We start from the raw sequence: 24,309 nt of genomic DNA on the forward strand, positions 1-24,309 counted from the left end.
GGGCGCTGACGTAAACTCTCGACCGTCTCACACTTCTGTTTAATCATTTTCGGTTTGACGTTTATTCAGCTGTGTGAAAACCCCGGAGGAACCCTCCCGAAGGATTAATAAAGTAAAATTTTATTTAATCTAATCTAATACATTTAATCTCAGCCAAACCGATTTACTCACGAACAAATAAAACACTGAAAAAGCGAAACAACATTTTTAAGTTATCAAAGTGACTTATACTTCATGTTTAACCCGAGTACTGAAAGGCCGCGGGGGTTTGAAGACGATGTGTCGGTCGTCTCAGATATTTGAAGTTTACACAGCTACATTCTCACCTGGAAACATGTTAAAAGATTTTTTGCGACGCAGAAAGAGAAATAAGAGTAATATTAAAACTAAGCAGCTGCCGCCATTGTTGGAAACTGGAATTGGCACTATGAATTCTGCAAAATATGTTTTTTTCAATTTTGTTGTCCGGGTGGAAATTCAGGAGAAGTTCGGGAGAATGGTGGCTCCGGGAGATTTTCGGGAGGGGCAGTGAAATTCGGGATTCTTCCGGAAAAATTAGGAGGGTTGGCATGTATGGTTATGGCAACATCACTAACCTTGTCAAACACTTCAGAGTAAATCACATCACAGAATATGACGAGCGTATATTGAGACGAACTGAAGAGGAGGAGAGGGACAGGTGCTGCTAGGGCGAGACAGACGTCTCTCACGGAGTCCTTTAGTGCTGCAGGCAGGCAGGTGTTCAAATAGCACAACATCAGGTTTTTTATTTCTATATGATGAACTCTGCATTATTAAGTGATAAGAACAAGTAATCCGATGTCCTGTAATCATTATGACGCTATAATTTGAGATACAATAAATAAAATGTTTTTGTACAAAGTATCGGGATCAGTATCGTCGATACCACCCTGAATATTACTTGGATCGGATCGGAAAGGAAATCAGTGGTATCGCACATCACTAGTAATGAGTCAGTCAAACCGGAGGTTATAGCCCAAGGGCTCGTTTTTAAGCCCCACCCACTATCCAGCATGTAATCCATGCAGTGTTTCCAATTTAGCGACTTTGTCGCTATATTTAGCAAGTTTTCAGACCTCCTTAGCAACTTTTTTTCTAAAAAGCGACAAATCTGGTGACTTTTTCTGGTATTATTGGAGACATATTTATGACAACTTTTTGACGTGAAAGCGCATATGGCTCTTACTCTCAACAAGCAGCAGCACTTTGGCACGGTGCACCTCACCCATGCCAAAGCGCTCACAGGCGGAGGATAGTCCTCCCCCAGCTGCTATCAGGGCAAGAGACGTTCACACATGTGCGTCCAAACGGCAAATGAATCGCGCATGAGCGAAGCCGCTGCTCCCGCACTGACTGTAACGCAGTCAGTTCTTCCTTTACTCTTATGCTGTTTTGTGGATCACATGGTTTAAAACTACTTATAAACACACACTCACACACAAAGTAACTCCACCAGATGACAATTTCGGGTCACCTTTGCTGGTCCAGGCCTGGATAAAGAAGCAGGGTTGGAATTGTGACATTAAAAACAATAATTGCTAAAATAAATTTAATTTGTAGTTCTAAATACATTCAAACTGCATTTAGGACGTTTTTTACTCACTTTATGACTCTTCCACGATGTTATTTCTCTCTCCAACAGCGTAGGTTACAATTACATTAGCATGGCCAATTATGCAAATTAGGCGATGACGTCATTTGGCGACTTCTAGCGACTTTTAGGACAGCCAATAGCGATTTTCCTTACTGAGGAGTTGGCAACACTGAATCCATATGGCGTATAGGGACTTTGAACCCCACTCTCCCCGGTGATAGTACTCTGATGAATCCACTTCTTTTGTCTAATGACCAAAACTAAAAGAAATTTGCCTACACCAGCTTTAAAGTACTTATTTGCTTTCACAACAAACACTGAAAACACTTAAATGCCTGGATAATAAATATAAAGCTAGTAGCAGCTCATTAGCTCAGCATCAAGAAAAACCCCTCAAACTATTCTGGATGCAACAGGCTTTATGACTAAGTGAGTTTGGTCTTATATAACATTTGGGTTAAGGCCATAATTTACAATAAAACCCAAAGTTCAACAGATTAAGCTTTCAAACTGTTTTTTTCCCCTTTATGCCATGTTTCTATCTGCTTTAGAAGCCCATTACAGTTATGTCAGAGTGGTTTTCTTAGAGGGCACCTGAGGTCTTTTCTGATTAAAAGAGTGAAATAGGTATTAAGGAAATGTTTAAAGTCATTTGAGAGGAACACAGCATTAACTCTGGCATGCACAGAGTGTTAATGTCATAAAATCTCTTCATTCATCTTGTTTCTCGGTTCTCCTTACAGCCGTGGAAGACAGGAAGTTGTTCATCGGCATGGTGTCGAAGAAGTGCAACGAGAACGACATCCGGGTCATGTTCTCTGCGTTTGGACAGATCGAGGAATGCCGGATCCTCCGAGGACCCGACGGGCTCAGCAGAGGTACCTGTCCCTCTGACTCACTTCGATCCAGACTTGATGTTCCTCATGTGAACATTAACACCTGCGTGGCCTCCAGCAGCTACAGTTCATTGCATTAACTTGTGTAATGACTCAAAAGTGTTTACCTCGAAATTTTGTGATAAGAGTTGACTGGTTGAAGACAGGTTCTGAAAAACTGACTTGAAAAAGTTCCCAACCGCTTTAATGTTTTGCAGTTTATTGTTATTTGCCTGCTTAAAAGCATTTGTGCTGCACAGGAAGCTGCTCATTTACACCTTCTCAGCCATTTTTCACTTCACTGTCTACCTCTGGAAGTGTTTTCCGAGCTGTCAGTGTTGCAAGAAAAAGACTGCTTACTTAAAACTGCGGTAATTATTATATAAAAACTTTTTGGGGTCATAAATATTTCCCCTGCAAATCAGCAGTATAGAAAAATGATGAGCCTTTCACTGCGCATAATGTGCCCGTGCCTATTAAATTAGATTTCCCCATTTACCTGAAATAGTATTTTAATGTTGTGATCAAGCTGCACACCTGACAGAACCAACAATAAATGTTTGTGTGTGTAGGCTTGATTTTCTAATTGAAAGTCAGCCTTGAGCCATTCATTGTCTTCGGCAAGTGGAAGTGCGCTCTGTCCTTTTTTATTTCCCAGAGTCTGAGTGGTTCAGAAGATGGTTATCGAATGGTTCGCCAAAATAAAATCAATTATTAGCCATCAAAGGTCTGCAGTGGAAGAGCTCTGTGCAGGTCATAAAGACGTCAAAGGCCATTTTAGAGCTCATATTATCAGGTTTTATTGGTTTGATAGATACTGCAGAAATTCTAGTGATAATAATAAGCAATAGAATGAGAGCAGAAATAATTAAAGCTGAAGCTGGATCAGGGCTCTCAAAAGGCTCCGCTAGTTTATCCACTTAATGGATGTATAGGGGCATCAAGTTGTGGTTTAAAGGTTATTTTATTTTCTGCATATTACAAGATAAAATTATTCTAGATTAGCTGGTGTTGTATGGCCTCAGTCACACAGGCCTTTAGACTCTTTAGCAACCCTCGGCAACCACATGTGTATTTACCAACCAGTTGTAAGTGGTTGTTAAAGTTTGCTGCAAGATTGCTGCGGTCTCTTGTAGTTTGCATGAGCGATGCCAATTTATCCTCCAAGCAAGTTAAATAGTAGTAGTTATTGTTTAGTTATTGTTTACAATCAAGTCGGCATTAGCCATGCAAACAACCTGTTTCACTAGTTTTCCCTACACAACCACTGGTTGTCAGGTGGTTGCTAATAAGTCTTTAGGCCTCTGATGATAGCTGTTGGACACAAGGTAGAGGATGAGAGAGGTGCAAACCATCGACTGTATATAAAGTATACAGACTAATTCTGAACTTCCTGTTCTTAAAGCGTCAGCATCAGCTACCATACTTTTGGTTTTTGGATCCAAAAGTGACCATACTTGGATGAAAGTGAGGAGCGTTACACCATCTGCCAGTGCAAACAAGCTTGGTTAGCTTTACCTGCATAGGCGCAAACACCTGCTAATAACTGCTAAGTATCAACTAAGAATTTTACTCATTAGAACAGAAGCACAAATTCCCAGATAAAAACCTGATAGATATAGTCAGATAATCCCATTTCAAAGAGGTCCTAAAAGCACATGAAGCCCACTTTAATTATTCTTATTAATAGAGGTTAAGCCTCGAGACAGTTAGCAGAGACAGCTAGCAGACAACAGCAGCTAGAGCCCTAATTTTAAGCTTTAACAAACAGGTGAGTTATAGAAAATCATAGCCACGGTACAGTTGTTTGTTGAAGAGAAAAAATATCTGAAGTCACCAAAAAGAGTTTCCGCTGAAAGGTTGCCGTAAAGTTGGGGATTTTACCATTGAAGTCTGTTGGGATTGAGAGTACAAACGGACTAAAAAAGGAACCACATTTATGTATAGATATCTGTTTATAGAAATTAAATGAGTGCAACAAGCCCAGTATACCTTATATGCCTAATACAGCACAGCCTTTGTATCAGATTCTGTTTTCAACCAACTGCTTCTTCCTAAATGTTTTCCTTCGAGGTCTTAAAAGAGTCATTTTAAGAAGTCAATGCAAATGAACTGGAGCAACATCTCGAGGCTGCTGTGGCCACCACTGTGAATACATGCTTCTCCTCTTTCGCTCTATATACCCCCCACCCCCATTCTTTCTTCTCCCCTTCTTGCTCTGTCAGCTTCATCCCCAAACATCCCCTCTCCCACTCCTCCTTCTCGCCTCCTAACCTCTGTTCATATCCTCCACCTTCCCTGCTGTTCCGGTTTACCCTGTCCATGAGCCAGTCCTAAGCTCTGTACTTCCATTGCAGAGCAGTGGGAATTTTCAAATCCGCTGTCCAAATCGGGACGTGAGTTGCTGCTTTGTTGGCTTTGTAGTGTTGAAATAAAAGGATTGGTTATGTTTTGCATAGCAAAACAAAATGTTAATTTTAAAGCACTTTCATAATTTTACTGCAACTGTATTTACTTTTTTTTGACTTGATAAGTCTATGAGACGAAGACCCCACTTTATTACATCAGTATACGAGTTTATGTTAGGTTATGTGATCGACAGGTTTCTCAGTCAAATCCACCTTGTGCTCGTTACTAGTTTCAAGAAGCACTGCTCTGCTCAAGGCGTATGCAGCACACCATAGCTACATTGATCTTTTATCTTCAGTGAATGATCTTACAGTTATTTGATACCAGTCTCAGTTACTGTTGACATAAATCACTTGTTGAACCAAATTTGAGTCCAGTACCAAACTGATATTGAGGAAAGCCTGCCCTCAAATTTAGAATTTCAAGCAAATTATGGTTATTACTGGCAGTTCACATGAAACCCTTGTAATACCAGCCATTTCCCTTTCATTTTTTTTCAGTCGGTGAGGTGCTGATTTGGCCATTCGGGGACTTGGCGGGAGTCATAGAGCAGTAATGAAAAAGTAACACGGCCATAAAAGAAAAGAAAAACGTTTTTATGACTCTGAATGTGGCAACATCTCCAATTCAGTTGATTTGGAGAAAGGTATGAGCTGCCTCCACAGCAAAATAGCAAATTCCTGGCGAGTTTCCTTCGTAATTGGCACACTCTTGGTGCTCTTCTCAAAGTGCTCCAGGGCTGCTTTTAAAGAAAAGAAATGGACCTATTAACCAGGTGTCAAATCATTCAGATCAGTCAGCTGCTGGGTGTGACAGGTGTGTTCTGTAGGTCCGTGTTTCAAGACATATGAGCAGATATGATAATCATCTATCAATCTATTTTTAGCTCTGTTACCTATCTAAATAATCATCATCAACCATTTCTTCCCACAAGCACACACCTGCCTCCCCTCACGGCTCATTTCAAACATCCTCCCAGTATACCCTACCTCCCCCTTCCCTGCCCCTTTGTGGTTTCTATGTGCTGAGGAGATGGAGGGGCTTTTTGCGAATCTCTGTCCTTCTATTCTTCCTCCTTCTGTCACGGGAGCTGTCGCTGTCATCGTCACGCAGGTTCAGTGTGGTTATGTTGGTGATATATACTTTTCTGTGGCTGTTGAATGTTATGGATGTTTTATTGTTGACTCGAGTCTGATCTTCCTCCTTTTCTTCTGAAGGTTGTCTCCATCTTGAGTCTTTGCCTGAAACCACACTACTCAAACTCCCATGTTCCTCTGCTTCTGCGAACAACACGGCCCTCCCCGTCTCTATATTCACCCTGGCTGTCCTAGAATCCGTTCTTGCATCAATTTGTCCTCTTTTTCTCAGACATCCCACACCGGCCTCCTTCCCTCCCTTCCCTGTTTCCTTCTTCCATCCCTCTTCAGCTCCTCTCTTTTGTCCTCATGAATATTTTAGATGCAATGGCCAAATCCTTGCTTCTGTGGAACTAATATAAACCACTTAGTCGAAAAGGAAATACTGTTAGTCCAGCTTGGTCTTGGCTAGTAAACAAACACCCCTAACCAGGTTGGAAATAAATAGGCCTTTACGGATTTCTGTGTGCCTGCAACTCCCAGGGGCCCTCAGTCCCACGTAGCATCGCTGCTGAGGTCCTATTAAATCTCGATATCAATCAGAAGAGCGCTCCACCATCCCGCTATTAATAAAATATGGATCACACCACCAGTGGATGGCTGGGCCTGGGGAGCTACCCTACTTTCATTAAAGGACTGTTTGGTTCTCCACTGACGACAGAATGCGGCCCGTGAGGTATTTTTAGCGCTCGAGCCACGTCCCATCTCTGTGCTTCGAAAAATAAGACATGCACCAACCAGCCAGAAAGTATGGCTTCGACTCTAAGCGTTTCTTTTTTCATTAACAGCTTCGACATTAATGAATCAGTGTGCAGGCGCAGTGGAATTCCTTATTTAGAAGCTTTGGCTTCAAGCTGCAGAAACGGGCTAAAGATAGAAATGTTTCTTTGCGGATGAAAAGCATCCTGTCTGACAGTTGGAGACAAACTGATGAGTCTCCTTTCGGTGACAGCCGATGATGTTGTAGCTGACCGGTTTTATAAATAGAGTCAGGACCTATCAGGACCAGTCTGGAGGGCTAACCCAAATGGATGCCCCCTGCAGAACTGATCTAGTTCTGGGGCATTACTTCTCTGCAGAGGATGGAGGCAGCCTCCTGGAAAATAAGCAGTTAAATGGCAGATTGTGGCCCACCTAAAATAGACAGTCCCCTGAATAAATCGAAAAATGACCCCTTTTTGTATGTCCTATCTTCAGTGCTACCACTTAGCACAGCAGCCCTGGCACTGCAAAGGACGCATCAAATGTTTACTAGGTCAGAGCTTCAGTCTCTTTTTTATCACCTTCTTGCCTCTTTAATGTTAAGCAACCAAGGTAGTTTCACATAAAAGGTGATTGAACTCTATCTTCCAGTTGGCAGTGACAGAAAAGAAAAAGGAAAGGTCAATAGGTTTCATATAAGATCAGAGACAGGTCTGCATAACCAATAGGAACAATCATTTTGAAAATTGAACACAGAAGATGTTGATTTGAGTGCTCGGATGATAAAAACTGTTCAAGTGTATTTCTTTCAATTCTAAAGTTGTTCTCACTAAAGACCAAGGCTCATTCTTCTTGACAGCCATCACTTAAACTTCTCATTCTATTCAGAAAATGGTGTAGACTATAAAAACTGAATCTTCAATACTGTGGCCTCAATTGATATGTTCAGTTAACACAGTCTGAACCTCTAACAGGAGACCCGGTAAACTTTTTGAGTGCTATAATTTCTGCTTTTATCATGTGTTAATATAATAGGTTTGGCAACCACGCCTTCAAAAATTATCCACATTACTTTTTTCAGAACTGATTTTCAAAATTACAACCTACAAAAAAGATTCAAAAAAAGAGTTAGGGCGCTAGGTAACATGGGAAATTTAAAAAATGCCAATTTATGCAAATTATTAAAAACAGAGCACATTCTGAGTTTGATGACAGAAAAAGATTTTCAAAAAGGCTGGGACCAAGGGTGTGCTGACCTCTTTCAGACACACCAGTTATGTTACTTTTTAAATGATTTCCTGTAATTGCCCAGGATATATAATTTCACCTACTCAGCAGTTTAGTTTGCCAGATAATGACATTGCTTTCATTCAGTTCAGTTTTATCTATATAGCGATAAGTTACAACAAGAGTTTGTCTGAAGTTGCTTTATGTTGTAACAATAATCCGGAGAAAACCCCAACTATCACACGACCCCTTGTGAGCAAGCATATGGTGACAGTGGGAAGGAAAAACTCCTTTTTAACAGGAAGAAATATCCAGCAGGGTGAGGAGAGGGAGATGAGACGAGAGAGAGAGATTAATAATAACTAATGATTAACTGCAGAGAGTGAAAGGGTGAGGAAAGAAGAAACACATCATGGGAAGACCCCACAAGCCTAGACCGGTTGCAGCGTAACTGAGGGAGAGGTCAGGGTCACCTGATCCAGTTAAATATGGGTCAAATCAAAGCAGAGTTCCCCACTTTGCCTGATCTCCTGTTAAAATAAAATGAGGCCAAGAGACACACATCTGGAACTTGTTTAAATATGCTTTCATATTTTCATGATACAGTTTTAACTTTCTACAACAGAGATGTGTTTTTAATGACACCCGAGAGGCTGAAGATCAGGAATTCTGAATCTTTAAATATAGATTATATCTTTTAAAATGTATTATATACCACAGATTATTTAAAAAAAATATTACAACTGTTTTAGAACTGTTTGCCCACGTAGTCTTTGCCTCCCTATCTGTACCAGACTGGTTCTGTTATAAATAACCATATTACTAATCAGCCGGATTTTGATTCTGTTGACACACGGTCAAAATGTTTTGCTGGCATCAAAATGAGCATATTAAAAATATTTATCTTCAAATTGGTTATATTCGACTTAATACGGGGTTTGACTCGCTTGCTCGGCGTGCCCCGTGTCTCAAATGTGTGCAGAGGTAGAACGGGGTGTCTAATAATTGTAAAGTTGGCGATTTGATTCAAAGCTGTAACCAAGCAGTTTGAGCACTACGTACAAAATAAAAGAGACAAACAGTGACTATGAGAAACAGATGCAACTCTAATCTCTTGTTTTAAAATCAGTTTGTGAAACAGCCCAACAATCAAAGAAACCAACCTGCCCTCTACCGAGCAAAGAAGCGTCCGGTTTTAAACAGCGAGGCTCATCAGAAACGTGTTACCCTCCAGAAAGGGCGGTCAGAGCCCCGAGATAAACTTGCAACTGTACAAGTGCAGGTCTACATTTTCTCAGGGAAACGCCTGTGTTTAAAATCCAGGCAGCCGTGGATGTAGTCAGGAGAAAAAACTGACCATTCGTCTCTCTCATCCTCATTCTATCACAGCTACAGGCGGCTTGTGATAGAGGTGGAAGAGAACAATGATCATCTATTCCTCAACATATCTGTCCTTCCCCTCTCTCTCTGTCTTGTTGTCTGTTGCATTATTCCCCCCCCCCCTTTCTCCACCCTTTCATCCCATCCACACAGCCAGGGAGAGTCTATCTGATGACCCATGCTATTAGTTTTTTCCTCTGTAGCCAAGCCACGAGTCAGCCAGCTGAACCTGAACGTGTGTGTGTGTGTGTGTGTGTCCAAGCATGTGTGTAATCAGTTCAGGCCTGGCTGCGCTAACATGGCTTGGTGAGTTTGTTAGCATATTATTAGCCTGGGGTGTTGTTGAAGCACTTCTCACATTATCTCCTCTAATCACTCCCTAACCAGTCAGACAAACACAACTTTGCACCCCCTCCTCCCACCCCTTACCCACAAACAACTGATAACAAACTCCCCTAAAATTGCCTCTGGCTGTGTCCAATCTTGATTGGCTAAAATCAGTGTCAGTCACGGAGGAGGTCGACCACACCTCCACTTCCTATTCGCCTTCCTCTCCCTGTGGATTGAATTAATATCATTTCCTATCCTCCCGTCTTCCCGAGCCCCCTGCTGATGCCCCCCCTCCTCTATCACATCTCTTTCCTGTCTGACAAAGACAGAAAGAGAGGGCACCCAGTCAGACACACAAAACAACATGAACGGCCCAAATGGATTCAAATCGTTTTCATGCATATTCAGCCTGCTTTACACCGCTCAATTGCTGAGAGATGAGAGCAGTTGAATACAGGTATGACGAATTCGGCCAGTGTGTGCGTGTGTGTGTGTGGGAGCGAGAGGAAGGAGAAGGAGGAGGGGCAAGGACGAGGGAAGGCATCAACAGCCAATCCGACGCTCCGATGGTTATTGTCCCAGGTGTCCTGTGGTGGATGGGGCGGGGGTCGGGGAGGGGTTGTGGTTGTCATTACACTGTGCTCGTTTTTCGCCTGTTGTTTCTACAGCGACTGAGAACACTGTTGTCTGCCTGTGAGCTGTTCTCTGTATCAATCTCTGTTTTGGGTTTTTATAACGACAACGTGTCCAACCCTTTTGTCTTGTTTTTGTTCTTTCTTGTCTTCCCTCCTCCTCCTGCCCTTCTGCCCTCCCTCCCACTCCCCTTCCATCCCTCCCTCCCTCCCTCTGCCCCCCCTCCCTCGTTACAGGATGTGCGTTTGTCACGTTTTCCACCAGAGCTATGGCACAGAATGCAATCAAAGCCATGCACCAGTCTCAGACTATGGAGGTATGGTACTCTTGCCCTTTCTTCAACTCTCTGTCTCTTTAGTGCCTTTAATACATGCACTTCACTCTGTTATTGTGCTGGCAATTATATGTCTGTCTCATCTTTGAGTCACTTCTTCAGTAAAAGCCGCGACTTGTTACTTAATAGGTTAGGCCGAGTAACATTTCCTGGAGCACTTCTGACACAGGTCCAGTGAATTGAATGCCTCAATGTAAGAACTAAAGGAGCGCTGCTTTAATACGTAACCATTATGTAGGTCTTTTTCTGCTCGCTTAAGAGAAATGTGGTATCAATTTTTCCTCAGCACGAGGAGAATAAAATCTTTAAACCACAACAGTTAGCAAATGCTTGCTAACTGTTGTGGTAAGTTGTTGGTAAGTGCTACTCAAGCATAGACTGTATATAAAAGGTGGCTGTAACCACTCTGACATCATCCACTAGTTAACAAAGAAAGATGTGAGCATGCAAAACCCTTCATCCACCTTTTATTTACAGTCTTTGAGTCCTTACAAAGATTTAATTAACATGCAGGAAGCTTTAATAAGACTGTAAAAGTGTTAACGGCCTTATTAGATTACTTTTAATAAAGTCGTTGGCAGTTTCTATGTGTAGAGATCATTTCAGACGACTGCGAACTCTTTATTATAATTATTGTTACAATTGTGTGCTAATCAAACAAAAAACAAAGCTTGTTAAGGGTTTAAAATAAACATTGTGAATAAGAATAGTAACAATAATACTTTTTTAACCCTGTTTGTTAAGTTACAAGTTAGTGTATGAGTAATGTAAATACTCAAAGGTGTTAATTATGTTCTGAAGTAGTCTTTATCTTATTAACAGTCCATAAACATTATTTACATGTGTATACTTTTGTATTTCACATTAGTTTTATTATTATTTTTAACCATTATTATCCTTAAAATCCTTCATTGTTCACTCACACACGAGGCCAATTCCATCCCCTCAACCTACAGAGTATAACTGTTCACTTCTCATTTGATGATTTTTTTTACTTGATGATTTTTTAAAGCATTAACTGTTTGGTACAAGTCTGCCTATGCTTTCAATCTTTATGATTATCCAACTAAATCCTTTTATTCGGTGTGTAAATTTAAATGAATTCAGCTTGTATCTTTAGGAAATGTGAGTTGTAACAAAGTCTCGGCTTTCCTGCGCCGCATGCGGGCGGTAAAAATAATGATTAATTTGACGAGAGTTTATTAAATGAGGTGATTTTCATTTATAAGATGTCTCTTTTCCATAAAAGAGTTATGGTGCTGCTGACTTCTGTAGCATCTGTGGAGCTGCCATTCAGAAAGAAAGGAGAGATTTATTACATAACTTGAGCCACTCAGGGGTTTTGGGTCTTTTGTTTATTTGTATAAAGCTTCAGGCTCAGATTATGCTTGGGTTTAGTTAATTTGCAAATCAGTGTGTATTGCAATAGCCGTCTTTTTTTGTGTGATTTTGAAAGAATACAATGAAAACTAGCCTTGAATCTCCGGTTCAGATGTCCAATTAGGAGGTACAAGCTGCACTGGGTGTTAAAGACAATACTGTGGCTTAAGGTTAGGACCTGTGCAGACCTCTAACACCACATGCCAGGTGTGCAGAGGACCAGTGTGACACATTCACCTAAAAGCTAGAAGTCCATCCAGAGCTTTAGCAGAAGCTGGCACAGTCACGTCCTCAGCCTTGGGATAAAAATCACCATCGCCTGTTTAGTCTCCATTTTTCCAATCGCAGATTTTCCAACTAGGGCAAACTTTGGCAAAGTCTCCAAACTGTGACAAATAAGCAGCACCCTTGACACAACAACTGCAAATTGGCAGGTGCTGTTACAGACCTCATCAGTTGCACAGTGACCCCAGCGGTGCCATAATGGGGACCTAGTCGCAGCTCTTTTGTGTCCCCCCCTTCCCTGCCTCACCCGGGTTTTTGGGGCGCCCTTGTCAGCATTGTCAGGCCTTGTGACAGGGCAGGATGACAGGAGTGTGATTGGGAAGAGAATTACATGGTATAAGACGAGCACAGAGTGTGTGTACCCCTGCGAGTCAGAGAGAAAGAGACAAAAAAAAAGCGGTAATAACAGGCTGTGTTAAGGGGAAAAAAGAACGAGTGGCATTCACCCCCGTAGCCCCCTCATTAGAGCTGATCATGATAATCATGGCTGCTATTGATGTGCTGTGACCCTGACGTGGGGAAAACGCATGCTCCTCCCTCTGTCTGTCTATCTGTGAGTATGTGTGTGGTTTTTCTGTTTATGTTGCCACACTGTGAATATCAGTGTCTGTGTTGATTTATGTGGCCGAACAGCAGCGGTGTCTGTCTTTCTGAGTCGAAGGAGCGACGCTCCTCTCCGTCGGCGTTAGCATTAGGCTAGAATTATCCTCGCTCCGAGCAAGTTGTCTGCCACAGTGGGGCCGGTAAACACTACCAGTGCCCCTTTGCTTTTATCATGCACACAGGAAAAGGGGGAAAAGGGAAGCTTTAAACCATAACACAACAATATTACAGTGGACAATGGCAAAATACCTTCATTTCCATTTGAAAACAAGCTGTCTAGCCCCAGGCGGACCTAAATTGCCGCATCCGTTTGTTAATGTTCCTCAGTTTTGCAATTTAAAAGTAATTACTTCGAGTCCGAATGAGGGAATGAGGTCTGGTAAATAGAGTTTGGTTATTGTCTTGGCTCTATTGCACCCCACTGTCTTAGATAGAGAAAGATTGTGTGCACGTGATGTGTGTGTTCGTGTGTCTGTGTGAGTGTATTCCCTGTCACGTACGCGCCACATGTCACGAGGAAGAAGTAAGGCAGACCGGGGGCCCATTCGTTGATGGCCCTGTCACTGTCATATCCATTCTCATTACGGCGTGACATTCAGGTACACGCCGGCACACATTTGTACACACACACACACACACACACACACACACACACCCTTGCTCTCTGAATGTTAGGCCGTAATGAAAGTGGATATGAGCGGGACGGGTAATTCGCCGTCGAACCTCTAAAGACACACACGGAGAAAAGTGGGTCGCCTTCGTTGTGCTTTATTTGTGCTTTACATTAGTCACTCCTTTTATAAAGACTCATTTAGCACTCAGGTTCCCCTCGTGCAGTTTTCCATCAACACTGATTTTTCTATTTCCTACCTTTTTTCTTTTTTCCTTTTCCTGCACGAAACTAGAGGGACACTTGTGTATTATCCTGCGCTTGCTGCATACGTGCACACACACCCCCTCCGACCCCCCGTCGGAAATGCAGAAGCGTTCAAGCGCATTTAGACGAGAGCTTAAGTAGAGCATGAGCGAAAACACAGCAGTGTCTGTTTAAACAGTGAACAAATACATCTGTCGACTGTAGTGAAGAGCAGAGACAGATACAGACTGACAGTGGGAAGAAAATAGGAGATTAGATTAATCAGGGGCTGATGTTGACACCGTATAAGGCTGGATGATCCCATGTTTTATTTTAACAGAAGGAGTCTGAGTTAGCCTAACTTATGAGTCTCGAGTATTTGTCACAAAATGCCAGATTCGTCTTTGTTTTCCAAATAGTCTCAATTTACTCTGAATTTAGTCACAGTTTACTATGTATATGCGTGTTCTAGAGTGTATATGCTCTGCCGGTGTTATAAGTACCATCTAAGTCTAATTTAAGCTGAATTGTTGATTCAGCTGTAGGATCAGTCTGGAGGCTTCAGTTTGTCGTGCTGTTCAGTCAAGCGTTGTTTTACACCGACAGGTGATGTGTGTGTCCACACTTGCTGACAGGAAACGCAATCCAGTCGCCCAGTTCTGATGTTATCAGCTCAATGAACGGCCAGTAGGTGCAATTCTTCGTCTAATAGCAACTCAGAAGATGGTTTTCAAACATTGTAGGCACTCCAGCTTGTGCAGGAGACCTCTAGTGGTAGTTTGAAGAAGTGCATGTAAGATTTCCAAAGGTAAATAAATGTCTTGGTGATCAAGGAAAAGGATACTCAAGAGCCCTTTTTGCATTATACGCACATTCATAGAGCTCATTATTAAATGCAGTTTATCTTCCACACAGTAAATATGCATCGGGGGCAAATTGGGGTTCAGGGATCAAACTACCCAACTTCTCATCAGCAAACAACCGATTCTACCTCCTAACAAATAGCCATCCATATTTTTGGTGCCTGAAAACAAACCTGAAGACAACCACTAGGAAAGAAAAAGCAAGCCGGTTGATGTGTCAAGCTCACACTATGTTTTGTTGCGCTTGATCTGAAGGGTGGATCGAATGAGGCTACGTACAGCTACAAAAAGGAGGAGGAGCCAGGCAGCATGTCTGAGACTGGTAACGACTTGTAATGGCTTTTCAGTGAGCTGATAACATTCAAAACTAGAGGGAGAATTTTGCACCACTTTAAGGTTGAAAACGATTAAAAGGTTGGATTGATGTCTGTTTTCGACAGCTTTTATAAGCTTCTGGGAATCTCAAAATGGACACAAAGCAAACCTTTTCTGCATAATATGGATTCTTAATATATATATATTATTACAAAGGCATGGAATTAATTCATTATAGATTTAATTCACTGTAATGGAAATGTTTTACACTATTAAAATAAGAAAAAACAACGACAATTATTTCAACTGATGAAAAACTGCGACAGTCTATAAATAATAAAGTGCGAAGCTAAAGTGGAAGGAGAAGTTTAATCACATGCAACAATGAACAGTTAAACATGGCACGATTTAAAGAGGGAGTGCTTTTCCAAGTATGTAATGGATTGCTTGGATTGCCTTTGACAGATTTTGACGGTTCCTTCTGAGCAAGTAGGCTGGGTTTTGGGGACAATGAGTTGAAACAACATGCACAAAGAGCTCAGACGTGACGCGCAGACTCCTATAGATATCGGGGGCTCCTGACTTCCTATTAGCAGGGTAAGTTAACATGGTTTGACATTTGAAGGCTATGCGAGAGGTAAATAAATGAGATGGAGAAGGCTCAGAGCGCATAAACTCTCTTGAAAGCTATGAGAGATTGATTTCCAAGGTAAACGGACCGGAGCTTATAAGTTCAGTTCGCGCGTGTGCATCTGAGCATTTTGGGGAAGATGGGAAGCGATGTGTAATGCTCTCTTCACGGTTGTCTCAGAGCGTTGGCTTCAGGGAGAGTAGTTGGCTTTATTAGCTCAGTGAACTCCTGGTTAAGTCGATCCAAGTCACAGACAAAAGTTTCACTTTTCCCCCCCTTTTTCTTAAGGTGGTATTTTCGGCTGATCGATACGCTGTAATTACATCATTTTAAAGTCGGATACCGTAATTACAGCAGGTGATCATTGCAGTGTAATTTTGAGACCACGGGCTGTCATGCCATCGGCCTACACAGACCCATCTGTCAGTCAGGAACTGTGGCGTGACACCAGGGCATCAAGCATATGCAGCGCAGGTGAAATTTCTGAGGCATATTTTAGAGGTTTTATCAAGCGCACTCAACCTGCTGCATGATGGCAGCACTGACATCTATATTTCAGTGAAAATGCTGTTACGATATCTGTCTGAGACGGGCATTTCTGTGTAGGAGATTTGTCAAAAGATTGCAAGAAACAGACAAAAATAGCATTTCAGAATAGAGTGTTTTCCCCCCGTAGAAGCATCTTCTGGTAAAAAATTCTCCCATGAGACTCGGAGCGCTTTATTTTTTATTTTTCAAGATGTGAAAGTTGTGCAACATGGGAGACTTGACTGACTGGAGCTGAAAATCTGTCTCCTGAAAATGGGAATCGATGCTTCACCTCCAGCACCGAGACACATTGCTGTTGTTGAATATGAACCCAGAGACCATTTGAGGCAAAACAGGAACGTTTCTTTTTATGACCACACATTAGTATTCATATGTTGGGTAACATTAGTTGCCTGTTATCAATAAAGTCAGTGTATTGTGAGGAGCCGACTGTCCGCGGGAGACTCATGAAATATCCCGTAAGCGAGATGAAGCCATTATGTCGCCCCCTGCTGTTTGTATTCAAAAGTGGGCAATTTAAAGCAAATCAGATGGTTTACAAATTTAGATTTACTCAACATGTGGTGTAATTACACCCAGCAGAAAGGGTTTTACAGACTCCCATCGTATCAGCAGATACCGATAAACACTGGCCTCGTCAAACACTCTGAAATGGACTTAAATCACAGAGGCGTGATGGGTTGTTGGAAACGGGATAATTCCTGAGAGAAGTGACCCTCATTGGTTGTTATAGGTGGCTATAGGTAGTAGTTGGTAATTTTAGAAGAAATGGCAGAAGACTCTGGGCTTTTATATTTTTAGTTTCATTTTCTTTAACCTGTTAAAATTTTAATTCCAGATAATACATCCCGAAAATCTTTTTGGTTCTGTTGTCTGGAGCTGCAGTCTTGGGCTCCTTACTACCAGCAACGCATCATTTAAACACCACAGCCTGCCTGAGTATTGTTGTTGATCACATCCATCATTTTATTCTGCTTCCAGCAGGCCAATGCACCAGGTGTCAAAGCTCAAATCATCTTACAATGTTGTTTGTGAGCATGACGATGAGTTCACTGTACTCAGATGGCCTCCACAGTCACCAGCGCTCAATCCAATAGAGCACCTTTGGACATGTGGTGGAACGGGAGAGTCCCATCACGGATGTGCAGCCGACACAACAACTGTGTGATGCTGTCGTGTCTATATGGACAAAAAAAAACTAACAGTAATGTTGGATCGCAGGCTGCGATGTTTCCTTTGAATGTCCTTATAAGGGCAGTCTCGGCCAAACCGTCAGACTCCACTGTTTGTCACAGGGTTGTGTAAAAGGTGTCCTTGTCTAAAGTAGGGCTTGAATCTAAAGGCTCTGGTGAAAGAAGGAAAGACTGACGTCATGGGTCAAGTGCAGGTTAACCTGTCACCATCTTTTGTTGCCTATTAATCTTTTGTGGCACTGTGAAGCTCACGAGATGCAGATTTCAGTGGAATATGATGGCAACTACCAGAATAGAAAGAAAATGCAGCTGCAGTAAAAACTATGAAATTACTTGCAAATGGGGACGAGTTATTTTTCATTGTTGCAGAGGGATGAATATGATAGAACATGAAAGACACGTGTAGCTAAAAATGAGATGTATGCATCTCTACTGAAATTGCAGTTAATGATTTTAACAGCTATGGGAGAAAAAGAGACGAGTGTAAGGAGATTATCGCACCAGACTATGACAAAGATTTAATAGTCCTTTTATACTTGCCATATTTAGTTAGCGAGGGTTTGGAAAGTTATTTTTTTCTTCACAGGTTAATTACCAAAACTGTAAAATACACAATGTGTGAGTATTTTTATTTTTAGTTACATACACAAGTTACAAGTCCAAATTCTTTGGGAATCCAAACACGTCAACTACTTGTTTAAATTTATGGAAGCATCTGAAAATATGCCCATCGTGCCACAGCAGCAACTATGCTATATGAAAAATTAAGTGTATCCAGTGCTTTTAATAGTAATTTTTGGATGTTGAATATAACAAAATGACACTTCACACAAACCTCTGCGCAAACAGTTCGACACTGGAATTGTGGATTTATCCCAAAAAGCTATGACGTATTTTCAAATCCTGCAGTTTCGCCCACTTTTCTCCAGACTCTCACCTTTATGTCCTGTTTTTATTTTAAGATGAAGTTGAATCATATACCTCTAGCTGCCCAGAAACAGTGAAAGTTAGTCATAATTGCCCAAATTGCCATGGCTTCTGTTTAAAAATATATTTATAATAGACTTATAATCACACCATGCAAAGTTTAAACTTTAGATATGTAGTCCATGTAGTCCAATTCAAAAGATGGCTGCTGCAGAACAATTTCCAGAGAGTCATCAGTGGAGATTGATAATCTGCATTTTTAGTCCTGAGCTTTTAACTTCGTTATCTGGCAGAGAAATGTATCACACAGAGAGACCAAACTGGAAAGGATGTTAGAGATGGATGGATGGATGAAAGTAGAGGAGCAGAGGATTAATATGGTGGAAATTAGGGTAGCTATGAAGAGGATGAAGAGTGGAAAGCTAGGTGGTCCTGATGAGATACCTGTGTAAACATGGAGATGTCCAAGAGAGAAAAGTCAGCTGAAGCAAGACAAAATTTGTGTGTGAATGAGAGGGAGACGGGTTGTCAATCTTCCAAAGTAATGGACAGTGCGAGAGGTCCAGGCTGGATGAAGTAGGTAGAAATGAGTGACAGGGGCGTGAAAAGGAAGATTTACAAGATGGTCGACTTGCTATGATGTGTGGGGTTTTTTTTGGTTTTTTTGTTTTTTTAAATGATGTGTGTTTTGAAGATGGTGGAGCTCACAAAAAGACAGGAGGCCGAGCTGGAGATGCTAATATTTACATTGGGAGTAACCAAGATGGACAGGATTGGAAATGTGGACATCATCAGAGGGATATCTCAGGTTGAGAGGAGGGATAGTGGATGTACTGGTTGTTGAAGATGGAGCTGCCAGGCAGGAGGAAAAGAGGAAGACCGCAGAGAAGGTGGATGTTGTGAATGAGGACATAGAAAGGGTTGGTGTGACAGAAGGGATTGTAGGAGCAGGGTGAGATGGAGGCAGATGGTCCACCATGGTGACCTCTAAAATGAGCAGAAAAAGAATATCCGGCATATCAGATATTAAATGTTCCTGCCTTTCTAGTGAAGTAACAGACTGTGTTATAGAAGAAAAGGTAATAGTCAATTGAATTCACGGGGCATGAGCAGGGAGCACGAGGTCCCATGTTCTGCCTGTTGCACTCTCTATCCTCCATCGCTGAAGCCAGAGTACTTCCAGAAGTGAGACCCCATCTGAGCATGTAGTTCACAAGGACCAGCTGGACAAAGTCCCAACTTAATCCTCCTGACACTGCCTGGAGTTCATCTGTCAAAACAGCTTCTGATATACATGGCTTTCTAGATGCTTGTTCATCTCAATCAAGGTTGATTAGCTCTTTAGTCAGAGAGTGTTTTTATATGAAAGTTCGAGCTGCTGCTAATCTGTGATGAATTTTTTAAAAATCCCCTTAAGGTAAAAGCAGGATAGTTTGTTTCTTTGAGCAAAACTAATAGATGGCATGAGCTGCCACTTTCTCTCCATGTATCCTCAGCATTTAGGGGCGAAGGTAACCAACGAGGCAATCACCTGAAAAACAGCTTCAAAGTGCAACAGCCGGCCTTTCGGGGATAACCGGCAGCATCAGGCGTAGATGCCTGTGGCCCTCAGCCTTCCTCCCAGAGCAGGACTCTCATTCCGGGCTGCATTTCCCCTCACTCACAAGGTGTCAACTGGAGTGATGAGATATTTAGCAGAGCGGGATAGGGAGCTCGGTTCTCAGGGGGAATCGACTCCAACGGCGAGGCCCCGACTAACCCTCGCCCTCCCAATACAATTCTCCCGTCGTCTCCTCTACTTTATCTGTCGGCGGTCAGAATGAAGAGGCAAAATGACCAGTGGAGAGACAGAGTAAATATGGCCGAGCCGCCGACAGACAGGAGACGAGCTCATTCAGCTGATAAGTCAGGCCCCGGCCTACAGAAGAGGGGCAGTAACACACGGAAACATACACATACAAGGAAGCAGATACACTGGATGTTCTATCTGACAAAGAAGGTCTGCTTTTAAATTACACAGAAACTCTAGTTTTTAATGTTGCTCAGGATGTGATGTGTATTCTGTCATTGGTCAGATTGTCGCATTTCACAGTAAGAGAAAACACAGAGCTTTAAAAAAAAAGCATGCATCTGTATTCTTCAATGTGTTTGTTATAAGAATGAAGCTGCTGAACCAATTAAAGTCATATCGAAATGATTCCATGCTGTGTCTCAATTTATACCGAGATTAAAGGCATAATATTTGGTGCAAAAGCCAACAGCCATCAGTTGTGATGATGTGATGTTGGTAAGAGATTAATTCGGCTTTGAAATTCATTTAATTTCCCATTAAAGTTTTAGGCTAGACTCTTTATTTTTGACAGTCATACTGTCAAAGTGTAGGCATACGCTTCTAAAGGTGTTAATGATTATTAATTGATTATTTTGGAGGATATTTAGGAAAAAAAACAATGAATTTTTAGGCCTTGCGTGTAATTACAGTGGTGGATTCTCATATTAAACATGGCCATAGCTTTAAATAGTGACATCAGTGTATGTACAAATACGCCCTGTGAGACAAAAGCTCAGGCTTCTCACAGTTTTTTTTCTACTCTTGGATCTCTATGATGTCACAGAGAGGATATCCCTTATTTGGACATCTCAGGCATGCAGCTCTGGCTGTGCGCACAGAAGCACTTTCCACTTCCTGTTTAGACCATCTGTTTGTAAGAGGGCAGCCAATCAGAAGAAAGTTGACTCAAAGGGATAAATGGCCCAAATGTATGAGTATCAACACAAAAATGGTGAGGCCTAAAAATCAAGTTTGGGCTGCTTGTTTGGGGTTGGCATGCCCTCAGTTTTTAGCATCTCACTCCTAGCATCGTGTTAGCATCAGAGGCTGACAGGTTTTCTTTTCAGGAATGCAAAATTGTGTCCAGAAAGGGTACAGATTATATGTTACTGTCGCATTCTTGTCCCTAAACTCAGTAAATTTAAAGTAAAGTGCATATTTTCACTCCCTAAATGTTGGGGATCGTTCTTCCTGTGCCCCGCACTAAATGATCTCAGACACCTGTTCAGCAAACACGCATGAAAAGGCCGGTTTGTCCGACAAACTCATTACTTTGGAACACCCGGTACTGCCAAATCTAAATAAATGCAAATGGAAATCACGGTGTTATTTTTACCAAAGTGGTCCTGACTGAAGTGTGAATGCTAAAAGCTAGTTTCACAGTACATGCTCTGATCCACAGTGAAGGAAGGAAGGGCAAACGCTCGCTCGCTTTCACTCTTGCACAAAATACCTGCACCGGCACACACAACCGTCATACAGCACATCTCCGCTCCAAAACGTGTGCAGCGCTATCTGCAAAGTAGGCAAATCCCTTCTCTCCCCCGCCGAGTGCGGAATCGAGCCTCAAACTAAATGTTTCAATCAAAAGGTTTTTATCCTCCTGTGGCAGATTGCCTTTGTTTTTGAACGGATTTGCCCCTAGTTAGGCTTTGATTGCGTTGTGTGAGTAATGGTGTGGTGTGATAGATTATGACTTGCCGTCTCAGCTTCGTTTCAGCCGGCACCGCAGCTTTCATCAGGAGCGTTGTGGGTTTTTGTCTCCTTCGTGTCATAGTTGTTAGCAAGCGTGTTGGACGTCTGATTTGTTACCCAGCTTCAGTGTGCGTACACAATCATCTCTCTTACACACACACATACACACACTGCCGCTGCTCTGAGGCGTAAGAATTCGAACAATTAGATGCCGTTCTAGTGACCGTTAAAATCTCTAAATCTTTCTCTTGCCCTCTCAACCTCTCTTCGTAGTCGCCCAAATCACTCTCTCTCTCTCTCTAGGTCTTTCCCCCCCTCTTTCACACATATTAACACACTCACACACAGACACACACAGATCAAGTCTCTCTTCATATGAGATGATGAAATAGTTGGAGAACTCGGGAAATCTGTTTCTGGTGATACCGTTTTGGACTCAGAGATAACTGAGCCCTTTTGGGGGAAAGAAGAAAGCCCACCGGCTTTAGACTCAAGTTTCCTGTGTGACTGTGTGTGCGTGTCCTGTGTCCCTGAGTGAGTGTGTGAGTGTGTGTGTGTGCACAAGAGAGGACTTTTTAATTGAGAATATTTTCTTTCTTTGCTGAAGTTAAGTTTGTTAATACAAAGATGTTTGTGGATGATTTCAGGTGTGTATCATCACTGTAGACATGTGGCTTATTGCCCATATTGTGTTCACTCAGTACAACAATTATTACAGGTGTGTTTGCAAGCAACAAAGTACCTGAACAATCCTTTGACTCCTTTTCTCTTTCTTCTCCCATTTCCTCTCCTGCCTGAACTCCTCTCCTCTCCTCTTTCCTCGCTTCTCCATTTCTGTTTTTCTCTTCCTCCCTTCTCTCTCATCTTGGCTCCTCTCTCATTTCCTTCCATCCTTTCATGTTCTTTTTTGTCTCCTTTCCTCTCATCTTTGGGGGCTTGTGGCCTTTCTATACTTCCCTTTCATCTTCTATCACTTCTTTATTTTTTATCTCACTTCCTCACTCTCTTCTTCCCTTCTCCCTTTCTTCATCCTTCTCGTTTTCCCTTTCTTCCTCTCTTTCCCTCCCCTTCTTTACGCTCCTCCTCATCCTCCCATCTCCGCAGGGCTGCTCATCTCCCATCGTGGTGAAGTTCGCCGACACACAGAAGGACAAGGAGCAGCGGCGTCTGCAGCAGCAGCTGGCGCAGCAGATGCAGCAGCTCAACAGTGCGACCACCTGGGGGAGCCTGACGGGCCTGGGCGGCCTCACCCCGCAGTATCTGGCTGTAAGGAGCGCCGCCGAGTCGCCCACCTCCATCACCTCCTCCACAACCCCTTACTACAGCCCCGTGGCCAACACAGCAGCAGTCAGTGCCCCCAAACAAGAACAATCTAACTCAAAAAAATCTATCCAACATAGGCCTGCCATCTTCTCCTTCTTCATTTCTTCCTTTTGTTCTGTAATTCCTTTTTTAGAGCTGCCATTGTTCCTCTCCTTTATCTTACTCTTGGGAATGTTGCGCAGTGAGGAAATGGGGTCTCTGAATTAAGGTTGCCAGAAGATGATCTTTCATGTTCGATATCTGAAAAATGTTCACGCCAGATAAAAATGCAGGGATTCACGTCCTGTTTCTGAATGTCTCATGAAGTTCTCATTGCGATGGTGTTCACAGATCTGCATTCAGTATTAAATTGGAGGTGGAAAGCCAGAAAGTAGAAAAATCAATAGTTTAAAACAATTTAGTTGTTGAATTTTTGACAAATAATAGAAACATAATTAATGAAATCATAATTATATTTCATCAGGAATATTATTTAATTCATGTATAACTAAATCAAGGGATTCTAAAACAACTGTTTTATGATCAGTTTATTGTTTGTGTAGGTTACGGCTGAAAAGTGACATTTTATCCTAAAGATTTCATTTTTGAGCCCGTTCTGGTCCTCAGGTCATCAAATATTACATTTAATTTAAAGGTGATACTCGTGTGACGCACTCGTCAAACCGCAATATTTTCACAATCCTAAGTGAACAGCTAGACCAGGGGTCAGCAACCTCTCACACCCAAAGAGCCATTTGGACGCGATTTCCACGCAAAAGAAAACACTGGGAGCCGCAAATACTTTTTGACATCTAAAATGAAGATAACACTGTAATATTGTTTTTTTTACCTTTATGCTTTGTGTGAACAACTAAGGCGTGTTGCTTAAATCCATGAAGTGCTACAGAGAAAATTACATTTTATTTATGTAATTAACACATTTTGAACTCTTAAAGAAATATAACAAAAGGAAAGACACCCAGCTGAACTAAAATGATCCATGTAGCAAACAAAAGCTGTTGTGAGCCGCCACCCTTATATCGCCTTTGGGCTTTTGGAGCCTTGACCTGACTTTTAAAAAATAAAGAAAATAAGAAAAAGCACTATGCTGCTAAAATATATAAAAAAAATAGATATTTGCAATATTCTGCCTAAATATGTATTTTACCTGGTTAATGTGTGTGGCGGAGCGTGGTCTGCAGCGCCGCTGCAGGGGAGGCGGACGCACCTGAGCGGCA

At 42.0% G+C, this 24,309-nt stretch overlaps 1 protein-coding gene across 19 annotated transcripts in view; it reads left to right on the forward strand.

Annotated features, from left to right (window-relative positions):
- Positions 1-24,309, forward strand: part of celf2 (cugbp, Elav-like family member 2) — a 236,870-nt gene that overhangs the window by 184,981 nt on the left and 27,580 nt on the right. For 10 of the 19 annotated variants that reach the window (XM_013913980.1, XM_013913979.1, XM_013913983.1 and 7 more), the window contains 3 exons: positions 2,359-2,493; positions 10,544-10,623; positions 22,874-23,116. In XM_013913980.1, coding sequence (XP_013769434.1) covers positions 2,359-2,493; positions 10,544-10,623; positions 22,874-23,116 — 458 coding nt within the window. The remainder of the gene's footprint in view (positions 1-2,358; positions 2,494-10,543; positions 10,624-22,873; positions 23,117-24,309) is intronic. The other 9 variants (XM_013913986.1, XM_013913987.1, XM_013913990.1 and 6 more) reach the window with 1 other exon arrangement.

Source organism: Pundamilia nyererei, unplaced genomic scaffold (genome assembly GCF_000239375.1).
Source record: "Pundamilia nyererei isolate P.nyererei 1_Seehausen unplaced genomic scaffold, PunNye1.0 scaffold00162, whole genome shotgun sequence".
NCBI lineage: Eukaryota > Metazoa > Chordata > Actinopteri > Cichliformes > Cichlidae > Pundamilia > Pundamilia nyererei.